Source organism: Primulina tabacum, chromosome 1 (genome assembly GCF_025594145.1).
Source record: "Primulina tabacum isolate GXHZ01 chromosome 1, ASM2559414v2, whole genome shotgun sequence".
NCBI lineage: Eukaryota > Viridiplantae > Streptophyta > Magnoliopsida > Lamiales > Gesneriaceae > Primulina > Primulina tabacum.
The window spans coordinates 51,160,233-51,182,124 of record NC_134550.1 but is presented as its reverse complement, the minus strand read 5'-3'; the positions used below and the strand labels follow the sequence as shown (position 1 = coordinate 51,182,124).

Below are 21,892 nucleotides of genomic sequence, written 5' to 3'. Positions count from 1 at the left end.
CAAAATACAGTTATAATGTAGGTGCAAAACCGAAATTCTCGTTCAAGTTTACCTGTAAGAAGTTGCACAGCAATATGTGATCATCCTCTGCAAACTGGAAATCCTAATCACCATAAAGGAAAAAACGAATAGGCAAGTCGACTAACAAAATCCCTATGTATACACATCATTCAAACTAGAACCATTGCAGGCATGAACTTTAATGACGCGGTAAAGACCATATGTATCTAGCATCAACTCTAGGTCACATAGAAGAAACCACATAACAATAAACTGAAACTAAATATGTAATTTTAAAACTAGTATTGATAAGAATTTAGTAAACAAACAAAACTTTGATTTACACTTAATAAAGTGTCACAAGTACAAAATGTCCTTGTACGATGTATCACGAATAGTTTACGTGTCCTTTAGACTATGCGCTATATATGTGAAAAAAATTAGTATCCTCGTTCATATATGAAAAAAAACAGAAGTAAAGTTATTTTAATAGAGGATTTCCATCTTCGAGGAATGTTGCTTTCTCATGCCATCCTCACAACATTAGGTGATGTACACGACTGTTTTGCTTTCACTTGCCCAAACCGGTGCTGTCTAGTATTTCTAAGTATCTTCAGATGAAGAGATCCAACTAAGCTCGGAGAAGATTCTAAAAAATTGTTCTTCTCAATGGTAACAAAATCAGACAGCAAAGACCTCCAGAGCAGATAAAGCAATTGGAAATAATGAGTTGGCCTTGCTCTACAATTGGAGTCCTCTAGCATTCACAAATGTCCTGTCACATTTATTTGGTACCAGATGAGAAACCTTGCCTTGAAGGAAAGCCAGCCGGTTGCATTCTATAAGGCCGTCCAATACTAAATTGTCTGCCATCAGATGGCGGGGGTCCCAAAATCCCAGAAGAGTTTGGATCAGGTAATCGCGTCCCATTACCTGTGGATCTTTGATATGGATTCTGAATATGAGAAGCATCTGTCTCAGCTCTTTTTCTCCGTTTCCAAGCCTCAAATTTACCCACGTCAAGATCCCTCTGCATAAATGCTGCAGCTTGACCGTTGATGTGAAATGGTCCCACTCCAGTAACATGTTGCTCCTGTTTAAGTTTGGAATAAATTTGTTGAAGCTTCTCACCAGACATATTTGAAAACGTAGATACATAATTCCATAACCGTGTGGTCATCCCTGCAAAAGGAAATATATCTGTTTAATGTTTCTGTCCGGAAGTACAGAAGTAAGCCATAGGACATCTATCCATCCGTTATTTCATTACCACCTATTTTTTCCCTTCCTAAAACAGTTCCTTCCTGATCCCACGTTTAGGCCCCCTCTCCCCTTCCCCCAACCTCTGAATGCAAGTACACATCCATGACTCAGAGCGAGCAATGGATGAGCACAGCATAAAAAAGGAAGGATATATAGATACGAAGACCTACTTTCTTGCTTATAAGGCCCCTGCTCATAGTCTGAAACAATCTGGTCAATCCTCCGACCAAGAAGCTGCAAGTAATTCCTAATTTTGGAAAGCACCTACGTTGCAATAATCACACAAAGTTCAAAATTACCAATAAATTTATAGCAATAAAAGATATGTAAAAGCTTGTGATTAGCAAACCTTCTCTTTGGGTAGGGTTGCACTAATAGACTGAAGTTTTTGGAGACCTCTCAAAGTCTTCCCTTCCTCTATCAGGACATCCGCACACCATTCCATCCACTTTACTTCCTTAAATTGCTCATAAACTTCTTCATTATCAGACATTTCACCTTCCTCTTTCACTAATGTTTCAATCTTCTGGGATTTCATAGCTCTACTTTTGTTGGTTCGAACATTCCCGGGAGAATCAGATTTCCCTGGTCTGCCTTTTCCATGCGACAAGGGAAGTGTTTCTTTCTGTTTTTTTGCATTTTTACGGCCCACTTTTGCATTAGAATTCTTCCCACCAACAGCTGCAACTTCCTGAAAGCGGATTATGCAAAGCAATAAATAAATCGATAGCCAACCAGATTGGAGTGATGATAGATAATAATAAGCAAAATAGCGCCCCAAATGATCCTCCCCAATCCCATAATAGCTCCTGTGCTGCAGTATTCTATAGGTAGAGAATATTTTCCTTGAGATGCGAGCGAAGAAGGTAAATCAACATATTTACAGAATTGCAGGTTCTAATTGAAAATTTAGGCTGGGAAATTATTTCTCAGTGATGAGCTTTTGATTCGATAAAACCGCAGCAAGAACAAAACAACAGAAATTCAAAAATTATCTTGAGACATGGGGACTTAAGGTTATTGAAAATATTCAACCTACCATTTCCAGAAGTTGTGCTGCTCGTTCTTTCAGTTGGGGAGCTCGAGGTAAGAAAGTCTCATGATGTTGAAGTTCAACAGGAGCAATCTTCTTAGTAAGGCCAAGTGTTTCATCTAATCTAACCTTTTCCCAATTGCCAAATCCATGATAGTGAATACCAAGCAGCAACCTTGCATCATCCTCTAAAGGTACAAATAGGGAAAAGTTACAAAACCATTTAACATCTGGAACAACATTTCTCCATAATAAGCGAAATAAAACAAACAAACCCTTCCCAAACGGTATTTAATAAAATTAAGCTACGTTGGAAAGGAATAAATAGACTAGCAAAACAGCAAAGAAATATTCACTCACTCTGATTCCAACCACAGCCTTTAGACCATGTGGCAGGTTTGAGATACGCAAGTGCTCTGAATTGAGAAATAGGATCGACATAGCGGCTAATTCTCTTGGCAAGAAGTTGAAGTTCTTCAACACGGCATAAAACTTCATCAGCTTTTACAGGCACGCCAAAAAAATCCAATAGAGGCCCCTAAGGATATAGTGATACAAGTTTCAGCTCCATTAGGGGAGTACTGATAAAACCCGCGAAACAGCAGATAAATGACAAGGCACAAACCTTTGGATCAAGTGTCTCTCCTTTAACTGCTTCTCTACATCCATCAATCAAAGCATCATAAAGCTCAATTTGTGCCTCCATTGGAGCAGCTTCAACTACTCCACCAACTTCTAACGCGATCAATCCTATTTGGCTATCATCTCCAAATTTCTTAACCTGATTGAAGCCATTGGTAAGAGAAAGGTTATGCAATTGACAAAAGGAACAAAAGACTAAGGAAAAGATGATTTGGAAGGGAGAGATTTGAAATACTTATCCACTCAAAAAGAAGAAAAACACTAGTAGCATCTCATTAGTTTTTATCAGACCGAAATATTCAAAAGCCTAAATATTTGATTAATTTTTTAAATTCTTAAAAGACATCTGACATACTTTCAACAATCCTCCAACAAAAATTACTTACTATTTCATTTATCTTATCTCTTGATTTTAGAAAACGACGAATATAATAACTTCCAAGTTCGAAATACAAAAAATTCTTCTTACCAACCCTTGATACTCAATAATAGTTAAAACTACCAGAGAACTGATTCTATCAAGCTTGGCATACATAACTCCTGAATTATACAGGATTCAATGAAATTGACAGGCTCGACATAAAATCTACCTCGAGAAAAGAATGAATCAATTGAAAAACCTCACACTTACTATGCCAGCAAGCATGCACACACAACAAAATCATAATCCAAGTACTTGGGCAGTAAACTCGCATAACACAGGAGATTAACAAGATAAACACATCTCAAACAAATGGATAGAGAACCAAAAAAACGTGATGGGTAAGTAGGTGAACTAGGGATCTAGTTAACAAGCACAATATCTAATGTTTTCAACATAGATTACAAGTTTAATAGTGCCAAAATAAAGAAATTGGTCTCTCTTTGCCTCGTTCATAATGAGTGTCAATATTCAAATGTCACGAGGACAAGAAAATGATGATTGAATCCGCAAGGAAATGAGTCATTTCTCACTCATGCAATTAATAGCAAAAGAAACCAGCTACTTAAAAGGAGAAGAGGGTGTAAATGATTTGACTGTAATCACTGGGTTATATGCTCAGTGTACTTCTAAATATTTTTTATAAGTGAATATTATTTACCTATCAAAAAAAGAGGGGGGGATGTTAAGGGTTTCCTCATTGTAAATTGTAATATATAAAAGAACAAGTGTAATTGTAATATATAAAAGAACAAGAGTAAGGAACAGGATTGACCCTGGAAAAGTATAGGAAACGAAATTATCTTTCTTATTTTTTTTTACCCACACAAGTATCTTTATGTATAAAGCCATGTCTAGACTACCAAATGATATTAGCTTTACCGCTCGGAAAAACCGGGTTGCATCTCTCTTGGGTAAGTTTCCATGAGACCATCCTCTTACTTGAGCAGTAGCACCCTCAAGCACAGGAAGAGAATAACCAGAATCAGCTCTCCGACGTTTTGAAAGTCTATCCTGGGGCTCCACACCCTTCTTCTTCCGTTTGTTAATCCTTTCAGGTGGTATAGCCTCTGCATAGCTTTTAATATTTCGAGCTGCTCGTGGAGCTAAAGCATCCTAGAAGATAGATAGAACACCAAAAAACTCATCATTCGAAAATAGTTAAAATAATCAATATGCATGCATCAGAGTGACTTGCATACTTCGGCTTGCGAGATAGCTTCAGGCTTTATCATGCGACTCCAAAATGTCCCATCATCTTCAGCACTACTGAAATTGGCCACCTACATAAGGTGATCAGAAAACACAGTAAATGAGAGAAAAATTCAAAGATAAAATCAAATTTTGCATATTTTAGAAGAAAAGACTTTGAAGTACAGCAAGGCAGATCAATCAAGAAGATTGAGACTCTCTCCTGATTTCAGTGACAAAAAGTAATGGGTGTCATAAAATACTAAAAAAGGAATGTGCAATAATCAACTGCTCAAAAAAAGAGTTCAAATAAACTTGCCTTAAAAGCACTCAACAGTTCGTTCCCTTCTCCTTCAGCTGCTTTGTCTTCAACCTTCTCCGCTCTTTCAAGAATCTCATCAATATCCATACTCAAAAGTCTTTTCTTGCTTTCTTCATCATTTTTGTCTTCCTTAAAAAGTTCCTCGGCCCCGAACCTCAGAATTGCAGAAAGCTCACTCTACACGACAAATAGTAAGATAGGAACCCACAGACACAGATCAAATATACTCCATAGAAAGCAGTACGGAAAAATCACAACGCACACATGATTACAACAATAGAAAGATCAATACGAGTGGTTCAGTTCACAAACGTACTTTATCAAATGAACTCCCTTTCTTCGACTCCTTTTTCTCCAGTCTACCTTCAGCATTCAGTTTTTGAATAACTAGGTGGTCCAAAACCTAAAAAAAAAATTAGAAGTCAAGCAAAGATGTAAAATCCACATTATGCACAAGTAAAAGTGACCAAGTTTTGAGAAGCGTACACACCCAAAAAAAATAAGTATAACATCCAGAGTAAAAACTTCCACATAAAGCTTACCATCTTTTTCTTCGCCCTCTCCAAGATATCTTCCTCAACACTCTTGCTTGTAACAAATCGGTAAATGTTCACCACTTCTTGTTGCCCAATTCTATGAGCTCGGCTCATGGCCTTAATTAACCAAACCGAAACTAAAATATTATTGCAAACAAACAACTCATAGAATATATAGAGCAGGAGTGCAATAAACTTTCACAAACCTGCAAATCATTTTGTGGATTCCAATCAGAATCAAAAATAATGACGGTGTCAGCAGTCGCAAGATTAATACCCAATCCACCAGCACGTGTGGAAAGAAGAAAACAGAAATCCTCACTCCCACGAGCATTAAAATGATCCATAGCCTGCTGACGCAACTCGGCCTTTGTACTACCATCAAGCCTTTGAAATTGGAATCCTTTGATTGATAAATATTCAGCCAGTAAATCCAACATCCTTACCATCTGTGATAAAAAAAAACATTAGTCGATTTTATTCTACTGAGGCATGAATTTTGAAAGTCCAATCTACGTAGTTAACCATCAAAGCCATGACAGTCACTGGAACGAACTCCAGCAAGTTGTCGACAAGAATGTAACTCAACATTCAAATAACTGCACCTCAATCTTTAAATTTACACAACAACACACTCACGCCCCATAGAGGAAGGCTATGGGGATCGGAAAAATTGTAAACATGATTGTAAGTGCTGGAGAACATCGACTCGATCCTCTGTCAGACTAACCAAAATGTCCTACTCAATCAAAAGTTCACCCACTTGAGCACTAAGGCCACCTGAAATGATCGTGTGGAAGGTATAACTGGATAAAGAGGAGGGCCAAGAGAAAGTGCCCCATGAGATGAAGGAAACAAAATTCATTTATCCTCACAAGTAAACTTTCACAATGCATTTCTAAGCATTTCACACACAGAATATCAGCTGTTGACTTGGTCAGAAGTATACATTTTCACAATCCTACAGCGCCTACCGGTGAATTTATACTTATTCTCAACGAGGGTATCAAAAATAAAAGTACTAAAAAATTAAAACAGAAATACTTAAAACATATGGCAACAAGTTGCATCCAATTTTGGTTGATTTATATGGGGATGTATCTGTGTTTTTGTAGGCTGCAACTGCTTAAAAATAACAGGTACCTCGATGAGGATAAGACAAATCAGGTACAGGTTTTCCATCATAAATGACATGACACGACGAAGCTCGAAAAGATTTTTAGATAAAAAAGTTATTTTAAGCATGTCTTCAATTTCAGCCACTCCACAGTTCGTTTTATGTTCCAACATAAACACAAGTAACACAGGAAAAATATTGCAAAGGAAAAAACAGTATTATATTTACTGATAGCAGCAGCGAGATACATGAACTATTTGTGTCAATGTATTAGTTCGACATAACAAAATTCCACATACCTGAGAAAATATCAAAACACGGTGACCTGTCTCATGCAACCTGTTGAGCAGCTTATCAAGCAGGACGAGCTTCCCACTGCTTAGAATTATTCGTTCCAGTTTAGAGCTACCAAGAAAATTTGCATCCCCACCATAACCATGGTCGGCACTTTCAAACAAAAATGGATGATTGCAGCATTTCTTCAGCTCCACCACAACATTTAAAAGCGAAACCTGCAAGACTTTGGGGATCAATATACTTCTTGTCATAGCAGTCTTCACATAGAAGAAAACCAACAAACATATATTGACACGATCCAATTAATGATATCTTTTCATTGAAGAGACAATAAATTATTTTCCCAATTCCTGTCGAGATTCATTCGAAGTGAGGAGTCTTGGGTTATGGTAGCAATGTACTGGTATAAAAATATAACCAGATAAAAAAGTAATAAAAATCCAACAAAGTGCTTCAAATCAACAATTCTCCTAACAATTCAAGGAAACTTTACGAACACTAACCTGATTCCCTCGGACCCCTTTATTCAAATCATGGAAGTTGCGTTCCAAAATCCATTTGTAGTACCTTATAAAAAAAACCATTGGCAATAGAAAGTAACGATGTTGTCATGGTAATCTTTCAAGCAAACAAAAAATGTGGTTCAAAAGGGGCGTACTGTTTCTGCAGTGGGGACATCTCAACTCTAAGTATGCGTTCAATCTTTGGAGGCAAAGACTTCTCTACGTCTTTTATAACTCTTCTAAGAATATGGGGTCTCAATTCCATGTGAAGATTAGCAAGCTATGTAGAGTGAAAAGAATACAACCACATAATGGCAATAAACACACAGTGACAAACCAAAATACAAAAAAAAAAAAAAAAAAGGTAGAAAAGCAACAAAGGGAGAAACAAGAAAATCTCTTACCTCCATGTCATTAAAAGAACTAAGATTCTTGTACTTCTGCACAAAGTCGTCCTTCACCTTAAACTTATCAGGATCAAGAAAGTGGAGCAAAGCCCTGACATTTTTACATTAAACATGTAGTCGTAGATTTTAGTGTCGTATAACAAAAATAGTGTCATTAAAACATATCTAGCACAATGTAACATCCAACAAGCACCATACACCAATGTTCCAAAAATCGGCCTAGGCGCTAGTCGCCATTTAGGCGGCTCGGTGGCCAAAAATTAATTAATTTTTATTTTATTTTTGAAAAGCCTTTTGGGCTTTCAATTTAAATTAAAAAATGATAAGTTATTTTTTTTATAGACCCTATACCAAAGTCCAACAAAAAATATGATTTGTTGAATTGCCCTAACACAAACCAAACTTCATCTTATTATGTTGATACCGTGAAATCCGTCTAGTGGTGCCTAGGCGGCCTAGCTGCTAATTGTTGGTCTGGCGCTAGCGAATTTTAGAACCTTGCATACACTAAAATATAGATAAAAATAAATGAAAAAAATTATAACTGCTTTCTCAAAAAAATCTGCCCAACCTTCTAAAAAGTTTTTTTTTCAAGGACAGGTTTTTTCTAGGACAGTTCTTTGAATAGGGAACGCGCCAAATTAAATGTCAGGGAAGACAGAAAATCGGAGGGTATAGTATAAGAGGTGAGCTTCTGTATCAACGAAGACCCATATATTGAGAGAAATACCACTTCAGGAGAGAATCAATTTAATGCATACCGAGGCATGATTATCATAGTTATTTATTAATATGAACTAATTACCACAGCTCTTCAACACTGTTTTGCAACGGGGTGCCAGTGATTAGCAACTTGTTCTTCGTGCTGAATTCCTGTGAAAAAAATCAAAGACCGTTGTTAAACAAACTATTTAAAGGTACAATATGAGAGCCAAAGCAGTAACTTTGATCATTAAATTTGCCATACTGATAGTGAAGTATACAATGAAGCTTCGCTGTTCTTTAGCCTATGGGCTTCATCAACCATAAGATAGTTCCACTTGATTTTTGAGAGGACGGCTTTATCTTTCAATAAAACCTCATATGTAGTTAACAAGGTATCAAATTGTGTGACTCTGCCTGTTTTTTTATCATTGTAAAATTCATATTGCTGACACACCTGCAATTGCACGAAGACCATTAGAAAAGACAAAAATAACTTTTTTTAAGGATAATTTCACAGAATAATCTAATCAGACTTCTTTGAAGCTTCAGACCAGATCACTGATTCCCTTCCCAAATGGTTAAATTTCAAACAAGCACTGCCCTAGTAATGCAGGTCAAAACACAAGTTTAATAACATACTTGCAGACTTTGTTTTTATGAGAATAATCCTAAGACATGTTAAAGAAAATGCCGACGTGCAATTTTTTCCGAAAAAAATACCAAAAAACAGAATTGATGCAGATCAATCTAACGTTTTAGGGGACAATGAGAATTGACCTTGATGTTCAAGCGAAGTGCAGCAGGTCAGATTATCATCCACAAAACAGCTGGTTCAAAACTTACCTCCTCATAGTCGACCCATATTTTAATCACTTAAATAATTTTAATTTTCAACTAGTTAAAACAAAATATAGATGAATTGGTGATGAAGATGGCAATAATAGTGTTATCAAGTAATGACTTCCAGAAGCGGGAAATGGCAATCTGCAGTTCATCAAGAATATCCCTTTACAGATTCGAACCAATATATGATTTGATCATGAAATTGGAGTCCACTGAGAGACATTAGAAACATCTTCAATGAACAACTGCTGAAGCTACCAAATCAAAACACATTTGGAAAGAATGTGTTCGTAAACCAGTAATGAAAAACTAAAAAGTTAAAAATTGCAGAACAAGAAACATAAAGATAGAACTAAATTCAAAAAATGGTGAAGATTCCCCATCAAAACAAGAACGGGATCCACATTCTAATCAAAGTCAAAGAAAATCATGAGGATGTAAGCAAAGCATGTCATTCCTCAAGAATCCGATACATTATTCCTTCGTATGAAGAGTAGAATCAATTAAAAACAATAACAAATCTAGAAACATAAATATAAAGGAACCTCAAAAGCTCCAATAATCACAAGCATGCATGATTACAAAAAACAGTATAAATAAATCAGAATCAACCATGCAACAGCATCAACATGTTATTGTATAAGCGTTGAAATGCACTTCATAGCGAGTATAAAATATATCTAGAAGAGAAAGAACTTCCCAACCTCACGGCTAGCACGAGTTCCAACATAAATAATAACATTCATTTCTGGCAACCACTTTTTAAATTCTTTTGCCCAATTCGATAATGTAGATAATGGAACGACGACAAGAAATGGTCCTGGAATTTGCTGAGAGTTCTGCAGAAACAATCAGGAAAGAATAGCTGCCATACATTTGAAAAGTTCAAATTTACTAGCATGATAAGTTTTAAGTACCTGCAAAAATCCAAGCATCGAAACTGACTGGACAGTTTTTCCAAGCCCCATTTCATCAGCTAATATTACATTTGTATCATTTCTCCAGCTGTGCTGCAAAAGAGAAACTGATCAGCACAGCTTTGCGAGAAATACAAATGATTGAAACATGATAAGATAGCTGCAGCAAATAATCCAACTTGAACCAAGTTCGCACCTGTTAACTAAAAAGTTCAAACCTTCAAGCTGGTAATCTCGAAGATTTCCCCCTTTCAACCACTCAGGCTGCTCATCAAGCTTCCTAAGACTTCCTGAGAGAGTGGAACAATCTTTATCTTTATGATATAAAAATAAAAGTACAGTAGACAACAATACCAAGTAAGATAAAATACAAGAAAACAACAGGACGAGATGGAACATTCAGTCCTCTGAGAAACTTCACTCTTTCATCTATATGATGCCACAAAGCTCATAGAAAATCTGCTATATTCGTTTCATACAACAAATCATTGATAACATCAAAGTGTCTACCAGAGCAGAAATGTGAGAATTTATAAGTGTAATAACAAACCTTTGCTTTTTTTCCGCTGGAAGTCAACAGTCTTCCCTTGCACCATAATGGCGACCTCGCGAACCTGCTTCCATGAAAAGATCATGATCTTGATAAAGTATAAACTAATGGCACACTCGGGACATCAATTCAATAGTTGAACAAATTCAAAGGAAATATTTGATACTTAAATGTATGGCATATAAATTGGCAAGGCAGACCAGTCTAACCACACAGAAGATCTTGGATCAAATTAAAACAAAGTACATAATAAAACTTGAGGAAAAAATATTTATATGTCTACACATAGGGTAAGAAAAACAAGAAAAAGTAACTTGATAAGAAGATAGCCATGATTAGACTGATCACAGTTCTGGGACACTAAATTAGAATTATAAAGCCAAAAAAAATGGAACTACTCTATTTCTTTCATAGACTGATCCAATCAAACAATTGATTGGACGCATGGCTAGATAAGTCCTTCAAAGCACAGTAACAAAGCTTATAAAACAAAATAACATCCCTCCATGCAAAACAAAATTTCATGCAAGAAAAAATAAATAAATCTGTAAGATGGTAGGTTCGTTTTAAGAAACTTGGCAAACTTTGTAAATTATTAGAATAAAACAAAAGTAAACTGTTTGATGCTTAAAAGATCATTAAAAAGGCAATTCCTAAGAGAATGTCATATGAAGTCATACCTTGTATTCATCAATAGCATCCTGGGCAAATGAAATATCAACATCTTTCTCCCTGCAATAAGACACAATGCAGCAGAACTTCAAGATCTCATTTGGAACAACTACATAAATTAACATGAAAAATAGCTGATGATATATTATTTCACACCTTAAAAATAGACTTCACACAGGTTAATAAAGATCTCATCATACTACGAGAAGTCAAGCACATGGAGGCACATTTAAATTAAGTGGGAATTACCAAGTAGCTTCAGCATATGAGAGTCCGTGCCACTTGACCAAATATTCTGGTACCACATTACCCAAACCATCTTTGGCGACCCTGGCAGCAATCACTCTCTCCACCTAAGTATGAATTTCAAAACCAAACACGAGGCTTGTAACATGAATGTAAGCAAAATAACAAGTTCATGGTGTATGAAGGAATAAAACCCCAAAATATAAAAGGGTGAAAAGTAACCTGATTGTTTTGTTTGATAATGTCCAGGTCCATTTCCTTGCTCACATCATTTACCTCAATCTAGCCACATATTACAGTGAGAGTCCATGAATAAACTAAGAAAGCTGGCACAGGGTAGATGCCCTGTGCCTTCATGATGGCAGAGGAAAATGATAGCACATGCATCAACAGTGAAAATTTTCAAGTCCACGTCAAAATAATTTGTTGTAATCTTACAAGAAAAACCCATATTCATAATATTTAGTAACATCACAACAAAGAATTGTTAGATCCATAATCACATTGAAAGCAATCAAGTATATTCTCCCAACTTCAGACAAGCTTTCCATCTAAATACATTTTTAATCCTCTATGTAAAATGCTCATTCACCAAAGGTCATGCCCCCACAAAAATACAAGGGACAGCTTTTTACCAGAAAATATTCACATAGCTTTAGTGTTACCGAGTTATAAATTAATTTCAAATTTGGCACAAAGATAATCATCATATTACCTCCTCGCGAGATAACATCTTCCGATACTTGACTTCATCCATCACTTTTTTGGTGTAATTCAAAACCTTCTTAAAACCACTGAGCTGAAAAATCACCAAAATATTAAGCATCCTTCGGGGCGTCACAGAAAGATGACCAAGAAAACATTACACCACCTAAATACACACCATTAGCATAATGCAGCCCAAAATTAGATTCAAGCACTTTGCACTCCCATAAAACAAAAATTGCGCTTCAGAAATAGTCAAAACACTTATACTTGAAATAAATGAAAAAAATAAGTTCAATAATATTGTCTTAAAACCTAAATAAAAATAACTCGAAATTTATAAAAACTATATTCTTGCACTAATACTAACAATTGAGTGAAACTGTATAATAACATTGTTTTCAACTAATTATTTTAATCCATTTCATTTTTTTATTTGTCTGATTATTAGGTTAATAAATTGTGCGCGCTCATACATGCTTCATCCAATATATAATTTTATTCAATAATAAAAATCACAGCTGAATTTAATTATTTATGTCAGCTAAGACATTTGAATTTAATCATAAATTTGCATATATCCATTCACTTTACGTAACCCTCAATATTGTTATGTACCTTGTATTCACTACCCTCTCTTTCTATTACAGTGACATTTGTAAAAACACACAAAAATTTATAAAACCTCGATCTAAAAATTATGAGATTAAAAAAAAGCATATACAAGACATCATCTATAAACGTGTGCTAGTTGATCAAATGTTGAATTTTATTTGTTTGTAAAGTCTATTGAACAATTTCTCTCATCTTTACTCAAATAAACATACAGTCTAGCAGTCAAACTAATTAGTTGCAGACACATTATAACAATAATTACTAAATAGCCAAATATTATCAAGAAATAAATTATATGATAAGATTTATAATAAGTTTGTTTAGTTTTAAGAAATTTAAAGAAATGCATTAATATTTTACGATTAAAAAACACTATCAGGATGCAATGCGCAAATTTGTTGTCGGTACACGGTGCCAAAGGTGTATGTTTAAGGGTTGCAATTACCCAATATGTTTTTCAATTTATGAAAATGCTTTGTAAACAGTAGTTCTTATTAACTCTCACTACCAGAGTTTACTGTCAAGTAAGTCTTACTTCAGCAGCTGATTTTAGAATCTTACATTCTGTAGTTCAGAGAGTGGTTTCCATTGGCAATGTAAATGAGAGTGGCCTTTCCATTTTATTAAAAACTCGATCTCATTCCAATCTGGCTCTGAGTCAAACAAATAGCTCAAAACCACAGGCTCAATTGATTTATTACTTCTCAAAGCTTCTTCAGCCATACCCTTTGGTTGATGCCACAATACCTTCTCAATTGCATCACCATCATCTTCTTCAATCTCCTCCTTGAAAAATATAATAGTGATCAACACAACATCATGAAGAACTTGATGAAATAAGGTCTAAAATAGTAACATATCCATGAATCTTAACAAATCTAAAACAAAGGAAAGAAAAAAAACAAACAAACAAACAAACAAAAAAGCAAAGCAATAATGAATATACAAGTCAGATGATGTCCCCACTCACTACAACAGAATTACTTTTGCTAACCACATCATTTATTTGATCATTGCATTACAGAAGTGCATCAAATAAATCATGCAACGATGGCTGATTTCACCATTATATGTTTGTGAAAGTAGCAAATCTATCTGCTACGATCTATAAATCGTTCATTTCGTTAATAACAGCCAAATGAAGATATCCTTTGGAAGGGAGGACAACTCTAAGAAGGAAAGATGATAAACAGAAAAGCCGTTCGCTTAGCATGTTCCACAAGCCAAGAAAAGTCACTCAGAAGATAAAAAAGACAGTTCAACTAAGTAAATGTCAACAACATTGTAAAGAAATACCCAAATAGAAAAAAAAACATATTGTATAATGAGACTCACTCAAACATATCCCCCTTTTTTAGATTCTACAGTATAATGTGAAAAGAAAGGAAATTCTGAAGAAGGGGAAAACATCATCAGAATTTCCACACACTGTGACCAAATTACAACAGCCTATATGACTTCTACTGATGGAACAGTGTCAAAGGAAAAAACCAAAATTACCTATCTATCAACCGTATGAATTAATAATCAAGGTCCACAAAAAATGGTAAGATTAGATCAGCCTAACTATAACTGATAATGCAACTTAAGGTCTTTAAATTTAGATGGCCGGGCTAAAATTCTAAATACTTAAAACCACAAAATAATGATTTTTTAACAAGTAAAAAATATGGATGCAACAGTGAGAATAATTTACCATCACTTAAGGAACTTCTGTGCTAGTGTTTAACTGTGATTTCAAAAACATTAACACACCTTATGTGTTTTTTTCCCTTCATCAAGATCTTCACTTTCATCACTCTCAACATATGATACTTTCCGCACTGAACGACCTGAAGTTCGTGGTTCATTGTTCCGAACAGAAGTTTTCATCGAAACAGACCAACCTCCAATCTTTCTACGTGCAGTAGGATCTCTCCTTGCACTTCTAAAACCACCATCACTGTAATATTCTGAGTACTCGGCAGAAGATTCCTTTTCATCTTCCTCAATAACAGTTCTGCCTGTCTTTCGCCGAGCGGACGGTGCAAGCGATCTTTCCCTGGTGGACTTCAAAGTTCGGCCACCCTTCACTGAATTCTTGGCCCTATTTTTCTTTATGTAGATGTCATCGTCGTCAGAGATATCCAAATCATCATCCTTAACATTATCTTCTTCATCAGATTCTTCAGCATCCCAATCTTCATCTCTATCCTGGAGATAAGAAAAGAAAAGTCCCTAAGATCACATCATACCTAGTAAAACACAGAACATCCTCACACTTGGACAGAAATTATTTTTTTCAAAGGAACATGCTGCAGAATTGAACACGTATTAATTAGCTAATACCAAACAGAACAATTGTGTCATAGCTCCATCAATGTCACTATAAAACACAGAAAACTAACAGATCCACTCAATAAGCAAAATTACTTTTAACTTTATATTTAAAGAGAGAGAAACAAAAATCATGATTTAGAAAACAAAGATGCACATACTGCCGCACAGACACAAAACTTGGCAATTGTGAACGCTTAAAATGAGAAGTGTAATCTACTTAAACAATGTCTTCTCAAGACGGAAGGCAACTCACATCCATTCTTCAAAATGTCCCGAAGACATGCTGTGATGTGGATTCATTTATTTAAGGGTGCAAGCGAGTCTAGCGACTCGGTCCAAACTCGACTCGAGCTTGATTTGACCGAGTTTGAGTCGAGTTCGAGTACTCGATTCTTCACTCGAGACAAGTTCGAGTTTTAATTGTTTCAAGTCAAATAACTCGCAAACTACTCGAGTAACTATATATTATTGTTTTTAAAATGATATATAATTTATCAGTATTTTTGTCCGTATAATACACAATTTAAACCCTAAAATTATGTTACTAACATTTTCGAGCTTTTCGAGTTCGAGTAAGTTGAGTTCGAGTAAGTTGATATTTTCACGAGTTGAGCTCGAGTTTGAAATTTAATATTCGATCAAGTTCGAGCTTGATTTGCCCGAGCTCGAGAAAAGTCGAGTAGCTCGATTATTCACTTGAGAATAGCTCTCATTATTTAATTATTTCTAATAGAATAGCTCTCATTATTTAATTATTTCTAATAGAATAGCTCGCAATCTACTCAAGTAACTATATATCATTGTGTTTTAAAAGATATAAAATTTAAAGGTATTTTTATCCATGTAAAATAAACAATTTAAACCCTAAAATTATGTAACTAAGCTTTTTGAGCTCGAGTAACTCGATATTTTCACGAGTCGAGCTCGAGCTTGAAATTTGATACTCGAGTTCGAGTTCGAGCTTGAGCCAATAAAATCAAAATCGTACACCCCCACATATACATGTGTAGTAAGCACAAGTAGTTAAACTCATATACAATATACCACTATCATACTAGTTAAGTGAACAAAGTATCAATTTCCTCATATCCATTAATCCACATACCATACTCGTTAGGTTTCCTTCATGCATCTAAGCTCTTATGTAAGGCAAAACAAACTATATTACACGTTAGTAGGGAACAAAAGCATCGGTACAAGAAGAATAAGAAAACCACAATAGCATACTATAATTATACCAATAGTATATACACTACAGCAGTCTTAGAAACAAAATTTAATAATCATCTTCCATTATACATCCTACAAATAACTTTTTAAGTGGTGAGGAAATTACAAATTCGGATGTGAGTCTCTTAACAAGTAAAAAACAATTCCAACCAACCCTAGGTTTATTCTTACGTTGTGTTGTCTATTTGCACGCATCTAAGTATGCACCATAGTTCCATCCTAGCTATTTGATACATTCTCCATGAATGATAAATGTTCCTCACACCAACAAGGTCACCATTTCAGTAGGGGAAAGGAAAAAAGAAGTAAATAGCCCAGTGCGTTCAAATTAAAAAAAAAATCAATATTTCATGTAACCTGCTTCAAAAATTATTAATACCTAAGGTCCTCTATATGAGACAAGTGCTACTTTTAATATAGAGACCCAGAGCAACTTTTGCAGACAATAATTTTATGTTTCGGATGTGCAAATAGCCTTGTTTAAAAGTGACTAATAAAAGTAACATAAAGGCCAAAAGAATCTACAAAGAATGGCCACAATATAACAATCACAAGGTAAGGCCAATATAACTTTTCTTTATAATGACAGCCAACAGAGTGCCACCAAATCATACTATAGTTCCAGAAATATATATATATATAAAATTAACTCACTCAGCCCTGCAATTAAGCCACAACAATTGCAATTATAGCAAGTAGGCATCAGCTACATCAATGTATTATAGAGGACCTTGGTTCCCCAGTGCTCGCCACCGGCTCCAAAATCCGGATCAAAGTCAGCATCATCAGGGTCATCTCCTGAGAACAAGAAATCTAATTAACTATGATACTGATGTCTACAAGCCAAATAGCAGTCTTTGGCCACAATCATTACAGAAATATAGAATTATAAAAAAATATTCGAGAGCGGAAAAAACAATTACCGTCTTTGTCGTCGTCGTCGTCATCTTCGAAAGCATCTTCATGACCATACCTGTTAGCCTTCGACAATTTTGATTTCCCAATTATACCACTCGAAGAAACAGGTCGAGGCGGCAGCCTCAAACTAAACCCACTTGATTGGTTAATAATTCTGCGACGATTTGGCGTATCACTATGCTCGTCTCCATCCTGCTCATAGTACTCGTCAGACAACATCTCATCTGCAGGAACAATTTGATATCCCTTGCCAGTCACTTTCTTTTGTCTCATATCATAGTTTTCAGATTCCATCTTATCTTCTGCACCATCAGATGATTCCTCCAAATCAGACCCTTTATCTTCTGCAACACTTTTAGACTCCTCCCCAGACTGTGATGCAGCGGGCTGGCAATCCTTCCAAAAACTCGAACCCCACTTCCCACCCACAGCCATTCTTCTCATAGGTGACTGTGTATCTCCTCCTCTCAAATGTTTGCCATCATGTTCTCCATTATCGTGACTTGGTGTAGGTTTTGGTATTTCCTCGTTGTTCATGGCTACATTCTCATGTATTCTATTACTATTAACTGCCATCTGCTGTGAATGGTTTTTATCGTTCAATTCAATATGTTCTGTCATTTCACCTGGAAAATTCCTAAAAAATGACATGCCCTTTTCTTTGGCCGAGTACCTAAAAATTGAATAGCAGAATATCACCAGCTAATTGAAAGCAAGGAAATGATATTAACTTGTCCACAAAATTACGATACAAAGCGAGTGTGACAGCATGTAGTGATGCTGATGAATCGAAATAGAAGATTTATTTCGAATGTTTAAGGAAAGTTGTGTTCGCTAATTTGAATTTGAATGATTATAAGAATGGCCCACGTAATTGACATCCAATTTTTTTAAAAAAAATCAAGGTGAAACACATGGATCGGCCACTTAACACTTGGAATCCGCCGAAACTACGTAGGGAAAGGCCGCGACCAAAACCGATGCAAAAAAAACCCTAAATCTACGAGGGAGCAAACCCTAATTCGAACTGAAACTCATCTCGGTCGAAACAGACGAACTGACTGTTCAATTCCTTCCCGGAAAACTAACCTTCACAGTTAGCACACGCAACAAAAAGGGAGGAGGGAAATTGGAGCAATCCGGTCAAGGGTATTTCGGTCAATCCAGTGGCGCGCGACGGCTTACACTCGTGCGCAGCACGGGAGACTGTTTACGGGTAATAACTGTACATCCGGCGGCGGGAAACAGAGGTTTTCAAAACGGTACAGATGCTCAGGTTTTTGCTCACGAATGATACGAGACCTCGGGACCAGATTGAAGGCGCCAATCCGCAGGCCGATTGCGTAGCGGATTAAGGATACCAAATCGATTAAGTAGGAACAAACGTAACTGGATTATATTCGGCGGTGTTGTGTTCGATGATGTGCGGATGAGGAATGGGAAAAACTTTTTAGAGAGAGAGAGATATACAAAGGAGGGTGTTCCGAATATGTTTTTTAGGACTTGTTTGGTTTCTTTAGAGAGAGGAAATTGGGGTCTGCCAAGTTTTTTTTCCCCTGCCCTTTGTTGCATAGAGATAGAGAGACACGGTTTAAGAATATAATGAAAACACGTTTTTAGTTTCTTTCGAAATGAAAGCGTGCCTATGCCCTGATTCAAGCAAATGCCCGGTTACCCAATTTGGACTAATTCGTTGTGTCACAATGATGTTTGTACGGGACAAATGATTTGATTGGCAAGAACAGACAGGGGTGAGCATTCGATGAGTTTGGTTCTAGATCGAACCAAATTAGTGAACGAAAAATTCGATTAGCGAAATAAAAATGAGACCATATATTAGAATTAAAATTGATTTTAAAATTAAAATATATATATATATATATATATTGATTTAAAAAATAAAAATTTATTAAATAATATTATTTATTATATCGATTAATTCGGTTAACCGATTTCAAAATTTTGAAAACCGTAATCGAACCGAATTTTCGAATTGGCTGGGTTCGGTCGGTTAGTTCGATTTAACCGAAATCTTGCTCACACCTAAGAACAGATCATATTATTTCAAAACTATCTCAATTACAATTAAATCGACATTGATTAACAAATGAGTGGTTTTGAAATTCATCGAGCATAAATAAATTCATCTAGACAATCAAATTGATGTGAAATTCATTGCTTCAAATCCGTATGCCCAAATGCATCCAAAAATGTTCTTCGTGATCATCATGTATGTAATATTTTTGCAAAACATCATTGTTTTATAATTTGTAAAAAGTTTTTCTAACAAAATGAAATCAAAATCACCCATCATAAATTATACTCGAAAAAATGTATGCAAATTTTTTAATAAAAGAAAATGCAATGTAATAATTACGAATTAATATGGTTACATCACATCAGTGAACCGAAATAATTAATAGGTTATTATCGTGTAATTATCAAATCAATGTTTTTTTAAAAAAAATGCCCTGAGCATATGTGTTCAGATTATGTGTAGGAGCAATATAAACGGAACAAACGTCAAGATAAATTGCTCGAAATTAGATACAAATTATTGTTGATAATTTTATATTCTTGAAAAAAGTACATTGTGAGAAAAATTAGAATACGGAAAACAAGTTTTGTAGAAAGTAAACAACACGAAGATTTTATAGATGTTCAAATTATTAAATTTTGTGAAATAAATTGACTAGACCTTTCTAAATTCTAATATAATATCAGTTAATACTAAATATTTATGCACGTCAATTGTACACTAAATAGCTTATTCCCATGGCATTGAAGAGCATCCATTAATTTATCATAAATATTTTATATGATAATGTGACATTCATGATGCAATTTTTCATTTTCAAGGGTAATAAAGAATATAAAAAATAAAAAAGATGTAATTGGATTCAATGATACTTTTTAAATTTACCATGTAAAATGTAAGCTCGAGTATAACATGAAATGTATATCTGGAATTTTCTATTATTATTTGACGATAAAGTCAAGATTTTAATGCAATGCATACTTAGAATAAATGCAACGCTTAATTTATGCCTAATTTAATAAGAATTGATAATTGGTTAAATTTGACAATAAGTTAGAGAAAAAATGATAAAGAGAATATAGAATACAAAAAATAGGGGCATTTAAGTTTATAGCCTTCTAAAATTCATCTTTTAAATTTTTGACTTCTTCTTTTTTAAAAGCACAGTAATCTCCTTTTAAACATATTTAACTCCCTCAAGGACTCATCATGTTTCCGTAAAATAAATTAAATCTTTTACCTTTTTGACCAGAGTGCCACGGGGTTATATCCACCGTATTTTACGAACTGCTCTTCACAGTCCAACCACGCGATCGCAACCGATGGTTACCGACGTAGATTCCTTCAGCAGCACTTAGCACAACCTTAATTCGTTTTCTAACTTAGGGTGTACAATAAAAGATAAAATTTTGAAAATAATACATGAGAGAGGATAAGAGCGAAGATCTCTTTTATTCAAACACAAACATTTATTTATTACATCGAAACCTACTGTAGAGGAGGAGAAACTTGTTTAGCTACTTATAATAGCCGAACTTGAACAACACATAAACTAGAAAGATAAATATTACAATTTATTGTTGAAAGAAATGAGGAAAATGTTCGATGATCTTCACTTCTTCTTTCCTGCCTTATTTATAGAAGGTTTCATCGGATTTGAAACTCGGATTCCAAATCTTGATAAACCTTTACAGCTTGTCTTAGGACCATGTAGTGGTTGAGTGGTCCTCTCAGGATGGTCCCTCCTTGTCTTTTCTAGATTATTAATCTAGACATCAGCTTCTCATCTTCTTTTATTTCTCCGTGATACCAGTAAAGATGAGTTTGAAAGAGATCCGCTGTAATTTTATTTCCTTCTTCCTGGAAATGTTTTACTAGCTCGCTAAGAGCTTTCATCTCTTTTCTCTTGTATTTGATCCTTCTTTTTAAAACCTTCAGATATGCGTCATATATTTTCTTTAGGTTTCTTTCTGGTGTGTTTTATTGGTTCCCATTTATCCTTATTTATAGTATGATTTTTTGGGTCCAGTTTTCTTGTCTTTTTATCAGATTTTCTTTATCTTTAAAGATAAGGAATCCAATGTTCTTTGTCATTTTCCACCTATTATTGGTTGTCCGTGTTCTTTTACCACCGATTATTGGTGGTCTTTGAATTTCACTCACATGGTTTTTCACATGGTGGTTCTTCTTTTTCTCAGTGGAATGATCACATGTCTCTTTTAGCTTTGTCGAGGAATCTTTGGCTTTTTGTATCCTCGAGGAAAATGCGATTGTGGTCCTTCCCCACTTGTCCTTATTTCGGTAAAATGTTTTCGATCAGATCTCGGTTTGAAACCTTTACCGAACTCTGGTTCTTTCTGATTCTGGCATTAAGGGTAGATGTTTTCTGACCATCTTCCTAC

The 21,892-nt window shown here is 35.2% G+C and overlaps 1 protein-coding gene across 1 annotated transcript; it reads right to left on the bottom strand.

The window, feature by feature from the left end:
- Positions 1 to 305: 305 nt before the first annotated feature.
- LOC142547220 (protein CHROMATIN REMODELING 5-like) lies at positions 306 to 18,992 on the bottom strand. The gene is made up of 31 exons (XM_075655392.1): positions 18,542 to 18,992; positions 17,458 to 18,125; positions 17,265 to 17,332; positions 14,741 to 15,178; positions 13,547 to 13,771; positions 12,381 to 12,464; positions 11,888 to 11,947; positions 11,669 to 11,772; positions 11,428 to 11,479; positions 10,748 to 10,811; positions 10,394 to 10,487; positions 10,198 to 10,285; positions 9,985 to 10,119; positions 8,700 to 8,891; positions 8,538 to 8,605; positions 7,730 to 7,823; positions 7,481 to 7,605; positions 7,326 to 7,389; positions 6,825 to 7,037; positions 5,615 to 5,857; positions 5,415 to 5,525; positions 5,189 to 5,275; positions 4,870 to 5,049; positions 4,562 to 4,642; positions 4,242 to 4,475; positions 2,922 to 3,077; positions 2,657 to 2,834; positions 2,303 to 2,484; positions 1,613 to 1,954; positions 1,434 to 1,527; positions 306 to 1,182 (listed from the first exon to the last, which is right to left on the bottom strand). Exons 2-31 carry the CDS (start codon positions 18,101 to 18,103, stop codon positions 785 to 787), a joined length of 5,100 nt encoding a protein of 1,699 aa, XP_075511507.1. The 5' UTR covers positions 18,104 to 18,125; positions 18,542 to 18,992; the 3' UTR covers positions 306 to 784.
- Positions 18,993 to 21,892: the final 2,900 nt, after the last annotated feature.